We start from the raw sequence: 8,719 nt of genomic DNA on the forward strand, positions 1-8,719 counted from the left end.
CAATAACACAACAGTGTATTTTTAATGAAAAACTATATTCTTACAAATAACACTTCTGAACCACAGCTGCATCTTAGAATTTATTGTTTCATTTCAAAACAAAGACTAGAAATTCAATTGTATTTCACCTATTGAAACAACCCCCACCTTTACACAGGCCGAGAACTCTTCACATCTGTGTTGTTTCAATGTGCCCAGTACGGTATTTTACAGAGGCATACAGAATGTACTTTAAACACCCAGAATCTTAAGTGCATCCGTGGGACTGAAATAAATAATGTGCCACACAATGTTAAATATGCATAGAAAAATGTACCTTAGGCTGTTAGAAGATAAACAACAAATACATGCACCACACAAGGCATGCGTGGTGCCAACATTTCTCAAACTCTTTACTAAAGGCAACAAGATTATCTTAGCAATATATAAATAGTGGCTAACAAATTGATCGTTTATTTTAGTATGATTGGTTTGCTACGTTTTGACAAGAAGTCCACGCTTCAAAACCAATCCTCCAGACCATGATTTAAGAGTACCTTTGTGACAAATCTTTCAGCTATGTTGCATACAGTGTTTTAAAAAGAACTCTTGAGAATATCAAGAATCCAATACTAGCATACAGGCATGCCAGTATTAACCAGAGAAGAGCCTCAATATGCTCTTCGCCTGTAGTCCACTTGACCAAGGCAGTATCTGTCATTTTCAGTCTATTTCAGCTTTGAGGATACTGCTCCTTATATTTTTATGTGTGTGTATATATATATACACAGATATATATAAAAATGAAGTGACAAACTGCCATTAGCATGAGTGTCCTCCTCTTAACTGTAACAGATACTAATTGAGGCGCTACTTAGCAGCAAAGATGTGTGCATGTTTTCAGCAAAATGTGTGTTGGAGTGGTTAATACACATTAGCTCTACTATAACTAGGAAGTTCATGAAGGTAGTATGCAAAATATTAGTACTTTCCCGTAATCTAAGTAATTCAATGGCTTTTGCTACATTTTATTGTTTATTCTGGTTTTGTTGGAACAGCTCCACTGATGTCCAACCCCCAAAACCCCAACAACTACGGAACATCAAAACCTGGCTTTGCCTTTGAGCAACGAGGGAAATGTGACCCTTCTGAGCTCCTGTGTGGCATACTGCCTGACCTAAGGATCCCCCTCTAGGAATCGATTCCACCCATACACATCCTACACGAGGACTTACTGGCTTCTAGTAAATACAGGAATTGGGACCTTAGATAGGAACTTTTTGTTGCAGAAGCTGATTTGCATTTTGTGGAATTCTATGTACTTTTGAGAACTACAGAACAAGGGTAGATAGTTTATCTTCCCCTAACAAACAACCAATTCTTAAGTTAATGTGCAATATTAGCACAGCTTTTAGGAAGTGTGTGCTTATCTAGAAAGAACTTGTCAAAAAGCTACTTGCAAAGTCACCTTTGTGGCCTCCATTATTAAGGTTACTTGATGCTACTGCAAAACTACTTTATATGGATGAAATACATGGGGTGGGGAAAGGAGGATTATAATGAGCTGTTCTATTTTTAGTACCGAACACCTTACCTCTTCAAAAGCAGTTACAAGGCTATAGTAGTTTCTATAAGCCGATAAACCTTACAGCTCACCATAGACACGGTTTCACTGTTGACAAATTCAAATACACATGTATTTACTCTGCTGACATAGGATCCAGTACCATCCCATGTAGAATTACAGGCCAGCAATTTAACTTCAGAATTTAATTCTGAGGTTTCAGTAACGCATCAGTACTGACATTTATGAGGAAAAAAGTCTGATCTCGACACTGCTGCAACAAGTCATGCTTTAGATTATTACCTGTTGAATAATGGATTCACACACGGTTCACGTTAAAGCACCCAAGAAAACACCTTTCTGGGGTAGTGAGCAAGTTGTAAGTACATCTTTAAAAATGTACTTCTAATATAAACAAGTTTTATAAATACTTCACATAAATTAAGCAACTGTAGAATGCCTAAACTGCACAGATAAAATGGGAGCTCAAGCGACACTTCCAGTAATGGCAACACTATTTCAAAATTGAAGTTACATTTCCACACTCCATATTACTTTGCAAAATTACTTACGCTAGTACAATGGCTTTTCTAACTACATGACAATATATGGCAGAAATAATGCAATATTTTAAAGTGAATCTGCCATTACCCCTCTCTTAGGAAACATATGGTATACCACGTAATTTTTGGGAAAATCATTATATCAACCTTTGGCAAGAAATGAAGACAAAAATCAGCCACTTCAGCCATCCTAGGCAAAACCACTTCCAACAACAAATTGACGTTCCTGTTGAAGTACTTCAGATTGCAGTTGTGTTCTCAGCAGCCTTTAAGGTCTTGGGATGCAGGACAAAACCCTCCTCTATTGGCAACTGAAGGCAGTCAAGATGGTTGCTAAGATCACATTCTTTATATATATTCTACTGATCCCAATTCAGGAAGGTACTTCAGTATGCATGTAGACTGAAAGCTTACTAAATCAGTGCCGCTGTTACAGCTAACAGGATGATGACATAATACTGCTGACTCTAACAGCCTTTGCTTAAAAATATGTAATAAATGTTAGTATAAACTGCTGTAGAAACAGAAATCCTTGAAGGCATGCAGTTACTTCATACAAATATATATAAGCACAAAAGAGAACTCCCCTAGCAGTGGTTTCTGTTTTAGTGTGTGGCTGCACATGGATTGACAGAAGTCTGACAACCTATATTATAACCTGTCACCTGAACCTTGAACAGCGTCCCATCCGCACACATACAGAGCTTGAAACGCAGCCAGTTCCCGTTACTAAACTGCTCCCCGTAGGAAGAGCTTGGCAGTCGCGATGGGCTGACCATCACAGTTCCGTTCAGGATAATGCTGTTTTCCTATTAAGAGGGAGAAAAAAAAATTACAACTTCTAATTTAAACAAGGCAGGTTGTTTTTGAAAGAGACAAGCTGGTTTAACAAATAAATGGCATCTTTAGGATGGCTGTAGAAGTAAACAGAATAAAAAAAGAACGTATGACAAGGTTTCATTTTTTAATTAAATTTGTGAATAATGCCCATGAATTTCTCAATTATAGTCAGCAATGTACTTTGCTGTTCCAGGAGACAGCAGTAGTGCGGCTTTTCCCTTTACAGACCTATTAGCAAATACAGTAAATCTAAAAAACACGGACATGAAATGGGAATTGGTGTTTGAATTCATACATGAAATTCATTCACATGAAATAAAAGTGCATATACCTCTATTTTTTTATCCTTTTAACCTTTTCCATCATTCCGTATGCCCTGCAATCTTAACAGTCTCCAGAAATTTTAAACGTATGCTGGCAAGTCTTACTACGGCAGCACAGGAGACAGTGCTCCTGTGTGCTCTGCGCCTCTGTCAAAGGTGGCTGACCCCAGTAAAGCCTCCAGAAGAAAAGATGAATTCGCCTTAGTATTCGTTTGAGGCCAATAGCTTAGCTTTAATGGCATTATGGGTTTTTAGTGTCTTCTCAGTAGTAAATCTTTGTTACCTAAAAACTGTCGAACCACTAATTAACAGCAAAGCAATAAACCACCTTTAAAAATCCTACTTGGTACAATGACGGCAACTAAACTTTTATGCGTGACTACTTTATATAAAACTGGAAACCATATAAAGCTACATCAGTTTGTTACCAGTCTAAATTTGAAACTAAGCTGTTCAAAAAATGTTCATTTGAAATACTTACTGCTTTAAGTTCCATGTTCCCCCCCATTCGAAACTCAATGGTCTTGCCTGTGATGAAAACACCTTCATTTCCACGGACAATAGCACGGCCATCAACCTTTATATTTAGATCACTGGTTGCATTGCTGGTAATCTAAGAACATACACAAAACCCAGCATATTACAGATCAGTGGAAATGTGTCAGTTGGGTTTCTCTGAGTAACTTTAATTACTATAAAAATATTGCTCCACAATTTAATAAAAAACTTCCATGTACTTTTTGCCCTTCTGCCATTATGCCTATGAAGCTTCTGTCCATTTGTTATTTTCCACATTCACATTTAAAAATAAGGATTACTTAATTTTGGAAGGTATGTGAAGTATTTATTTTTACAATAAAAATAGCAATTCATATGACAATTTTATGGGATACACATTTAACACCTGTAGCAAATACAGGCTTCCTGTTAGGACCAATTATGTAAACTTACTCCTCTGTTTTCATTTAATGCCTTCCTCCTATGTATTTATAGGTTTGTGGTTTTGGCTTTTTTTTTCCTGGAACATACTATTTAAGTGTTAGTCTGGCAGAGAAAACATGAAGAAGAGCAAACTAAACTTCTCTCCATCCCTAAAAGGATTGCTCAACGATTCCTAAGGCACACTCAGCCCTCTGTAAAACCACTGATAAATAAAGTATATTTAATGTAGAAACCCAAATAAGAACTTGTTTAACCTAGAAGCCATGAACTGACACACCTCCTATGTTGCTGTGATTGTTCTCTACCCCTTTACTCAGACTCCTGAAATTCTGACTGTATTAACGCTTATCTCCAATAGAAGGAAAATGAAACATTAAGTTCTAGTAATTATTTTTGTAAGATCTTACTTGGAAAAGAGAAACTTTTCCTAGAAATTTTATTCTTGAAAGTTACCCATGCACAAATGGATAAATACTTAATAAAAAGACACACAAACCTAGTTGGCACAGTATTCTGGGTACTATGCTCAATTAACGATGTCAGTTTTCATTTCTGTTCTAATTTTTAGGGTGATATACATTTTCAGAGCTGCATTTTTAGCTACATTTAGTCGAATTTCTAAATATGCTTGAAAGAGCAGATTAGTAAACTTTTTTCTTAGTCTGCAACTAAGGCGATTCTGTAATGAGCTTTTACAAAAAGTAAGTGGTAGTTAAGACGGACATACCCTCTCTGTAGAGGCCTTTTGTACATTCAATATTTTAACTCCATTTGGCAGATGAAACTCATGAGTTTCATAGTCTGTACTGAACAAGGTATTCTGTGTCCGTGGGTCAACAAATTCCATGCCAATATCGCTGGTAATAGAAGTTTTGTCTTTTTCCACACTAAGCTTGGTTGTTCCTTGCTGAAATACAATCTTCAGAAACAAAGTCATGAAGTTAGTGATGTTTCAAGTATGTTTATTAATAATGTGAGTGCAATTCCATAGTGTTGCTCACAAGCTTCCAATTAATGATATAACTTACAGGCTGATTATTTCCAGTGATCACCAAATCTTCATTACGTCTGCCTCCTACCGTGCTTTTATATAATGGATGTATAACACCCATGTCAGAAACTTGCTTAAACCGCAACAAGCCACTCTCATGGAACTCCATACTGTCACAGCCATTGGGACCAATTCGAATTACTGCCCAGATGACTAGTGTAATCTGAAAGAGAAGCACACATTCTCAAAGACTGTATTAACTAGAGGTTTTATTTGAAATAATTAATGCCAGTGCTTAAGTGAGCTTTAGATGTGAATTTACTTTAGTCTGTGTAATTCCTATTGGAAACATCAGAACACATTTGATTATGAAAAGTATTTTACATGATTTTTAGACTCATCTGAAATGGTAACTAAAATAATTTGTGTATATATATATATATATATGGAATTAAATCATGGCCATTATTAGATCTTTTTCCTGTTTAAGGGTAACCATTAGCTAAACAAATTTCCTGAACAAAGCAGCTCAGCTCAGGATATACTTACCCTTGAACTACAAGAAAGCACCTTCACAGGTGGATGTCCAATTGTGAAAAATAATTCATTAGTACTTAGCGATCAAGCAATAAAAAGGTGGCAGTTATAACAACGAAGGTTTAAAGTACAGTGGCTGATGAATTCTGAATGCTCACACGCAGCTCTGTTGTTATATGTAAAATGTTCCTGGTGTAACAGTTTACCATGAATGCATCTGTACTGCACTAATGACACTTTGCCCATTTGCTGTTACTGAGTTCTGGGAATTAAGAAACACTTTCGAGGTTCCTAATTCTGTGTTGCATAAATGGCAGGTTCCTTGCTGGGGACCATGATAACTAAAATAATCATGACTGGACTTATAAGATTGTTTCATATAATTTTGCTTAGACTACAAAAGAACAAAAAAGGAAAGGAGAAAAAATGAGAAATCTCCTTCAGTACATTTTAAGTCCTTCTCAGCCATACTGGAGTAAGTTCTATTCTCTAATAAATCAAAATGAAATATGCCCTAATGTTGCTTACAGCCTAAGTATTATACTCACAATCAGATTGATGACAGCCAAAATAAAGAGAAGAACAATCACACAAATGGCCAAGTTGCCTTTCCTGCCACGTAACCCTGTCTTATGGAGACGGTCTTCATCAATTGGAATGTATCCTGCTTTAAAGTTACTGTTGTGCTCCTTATTAATGTTCCTGCGTTCCACAGCCTTCTCCCGCATAGACTTCTTCACTGGGCCATTAGAACTTTGCTATAATAATACAAAGCGTGGATTAGCTGTTACAAGAAATGTAAATCCACCAAAATGACACACATGTATACATGCAAAAAATATAAATTTGTACTGACTAGTAGAATATATTAGACATTATGTTCAGCGGTATGTTTCAGTTTGCCGCCCTGTACTTACGAACATTTACACCCATTGCAATCTCTACTAACACAATGAATAAATTAAAATCCAGATATTTTCAGATAATGTATGCTTTTATACCTCACTTTTATCATGGCAAATAGGAACAATTAATGACATTCTTGCAGTAAAAAAACCCACAACAGCTGTAAAGAATTCCATCAAGTTTTAACTCTTGGGGATGATACAGGACATAATCCTGCAGGTCATTTACCAATACACAGGATTTTAGTTCCCTCCATGCTAATGCAGGATAGACTCTCAGTAAGTCTATCCAAAAGGAGTGTGGCAGATCCAGTTTTTAAGCTCAGTCTGATAGCACAGGGTTTGAATTCAACTTCTACTGCCTGCATGCAGCGTTAAGCAAAATACCACAAGGCTTCAAACTCGGCACGGAGAAGCTGGCCAGCCTAGCCTTAGTTTTGTCATTTGAAGATGCTAGATTGGAAGGGATATCCCATCAATGTAACAAATTAACACATAGAGGAAACTTGTAGGGAAAACGAACCTTAGCTGTCGTTTTCTACGTTTGCCCAAAATTTTGCTCCACCTCCCTCGAATGGAACACGTTGCTATTTAAGGGTTCAATACTTCAAAGAAGCAGCTTGATCCTTTTGATAGGATTAAGTTTGTTCATCTACTGATGAACCTTAAGCAAACTATGTTTGCATGTGTCTATACTGATGGAGCGGGTAAAACCGTCTTGTTTTCTTCTGTTGCCAAAGAACAAGGAAACGGTGTCGAGCAAGGTGCCTGACCTGAACAGCTCTACGGAGGGCTTCCTCAGAGATGTTCGGGAAGTCACTCTAACCCTGCACAAACTCAGAACTGGCTAGACAGGGAAACAGAAGAGGTCTGTGCCCTGGGGAAAAGGAGATGGAAATCTTGTACAACGGGACAGTGAGGTGTCCTCAGGACAGCCTGTTCGTGGAAGGAGGCGATGGTACCACGAAACTCCAAAGCGGTTTTTTCACCTGGCAAGGCAGCACGACGGAAGACGGCGCCAGGACTAGGAGAACGCGGCTGAAATGGTGACCGCTGGAACAGGCGCTGGAGCGTCCCTGCGGCCCTGGGCAGCGCTTCGGGCGGCAGGCACCGGCGGGGGCGGCACCGGGCCCCCCGGGCCTCCCACCCACCGCCGCCGAGGCTCCTGCACAGGCTCCCTCCGAACGCGTGTCCCGTGGAGAATGGGGAGCTCCCGGAAAAGGGGCCCTTCGCCCCGGCCCGCCCCCCCGGCGGTGGCAGCGACACCCCTCCCGACGGGTTTGGCTGCGCTGCCGTGACAGCTCGGACACCGAGCCCGAGCCGCGGCCGTGCCCACAGGCCGCCCCGCCGCACAGCTGCTGCCCGCGTCGCTCAGCGCGGCCCGCGCCTACCTACGCACGACAGTCACGTTCCTCTGCCGAAACGCCACGACACTTTATTTCGGAAACAGCAAGTGCTCCTGTGTCACAGACCCCGCGGCTGCGGGCTGGCCCGCCGGGCTGCACCGCGTCCCGCCCCGGCCGCGGGCTGCCTCTCCCCCGCCGAGGCGGCTGCCCCGCAAGGCACAGGCTGTCCTGGCCCCGCGGCGCCGGGCGCCGCTCGGAAACGCCGTGCGGGTGCCGCTGCCCCCTGGCCGGCTGCTGCGGGCGCGGGGGAGCTGGGCGGCCGGGGCGGCCCCGCACGCCCGCCGCGCCGGAGCGCTCTGGCACCAGCCCAGCCCCGGCAACGGCCGCGAAAACGGCACCCCCTCCGCAAGCAGCGGCCTCCGGCCGGGGCGGCGGCGCGGGCCTCGCTCCCGCCTCGCTCCCCCCTCGCCCCGGGGCACGCCCCCGCCGCCTCCCCGTGCCTGCGCCCCTGCGGGGACAGACCTGCTCGGAGGCGCCCGCCGCCATCTTCCTCCGCTGCTGCCGCCACCGCCGCCGCGCAGGGGCCTGCGGGCGCCCTCTGGCGGCGCGGGGAGGGCGGCGGCCGGGCCCAGCCGGGTGCCGCTCCGCAGCGCTGCGAGACCGGCTCTTGCCGCCGGCTCGCGAAACGCGGGACCCGGCGGCGCCACCTGCCGGCTGAGGGGGTACTGC

The 8,719-nt window shown here is 42.4% G+C and overlaps 1 protein-coding gene across 3 annotated transcripts; it reads right to left on the reverse strand.

Moving 5' to 3' along the window:
• Positions 1–67: 67 nt before the first annotated feature.
• Positions 68–8,678, reverse strand: SGCB (sarcoglycan beta). 3 transcript variants are annotated; one of them, XM_055700981.1, is made up of 6 exons: positions 8,513–8,678; positions 6,288–6,497; positions 5,240–5,425; positions 4,939–5,130; positions 3,751–3,882; positions 68–2,915 (listed from the first exon to the last, which is right to left on the reverse strand). In XM_055700981.1, exons 1-6 carry the CDS (start codon positions 8,534–8,536, stop codon positions 2,712–2,714), a joined length of 948 nt encoding a protein of 315 aa, XP_055556956.1. In that variant the 5' UTR covers positions 8,537–8,678; the 3' UTR covers positions 68–2,711. The 3 variants fall into 3 exon arrangements, with proteins under 3 accessions (XP_055556956.1, XP_055556957.1, XP_014142465.1); XM_055700982.1 differs by lacking the exon at positions 8,513–8,678 and adding an exon at positions 8,036–8,447; XM_014286990.3 differs by lacking the exon at positions 8,513–8,678 and adding an exon at positions 7,168–7,720.
• Positions 8,679–8,719: the final 41 nt, after the last annotated feature.

This window comes from Falco cherrug, chromosome 1, assembly GCF_023634085.1.
Source record: "Falco cherrug isolate bFalChe1 chromosome 1, bFalChe1.pri, whole genome shotgun sequence".
Taxonomy (NCBI): domain Eukaryota; kingdom Metazoa; phylum Chordata; class Aves; order Falconiformes; family Falconidae; genus Falco; species Falco cherrug.

What these genes read in the sequence shown, in the direction of transcription:
- SGCB (XM_055700981.1), bottom strand. Translation starts at nt 8,536, where the DNA reads ATGGCGGCGGGCGCCTCCGAGCAG. An exon ending in CGGCGGGCGCCTCCGAGCAG is followed by an intron (nt 6,498 to 8,512) that starts GTCTGTCCCCGC and finishes GTATTATTATAG; the next exon opens with CAAAGTTCTAATGGCCCAGT. An exon ending in TGGCTGTCATCAATCTGATT is followed by an intron (nt 5,426 to 6,287) that starts GTGAGTATAATA and finishes CTTCTCTTTCAG; the next exon opens with ATTACACTAGTCATCTGGGC.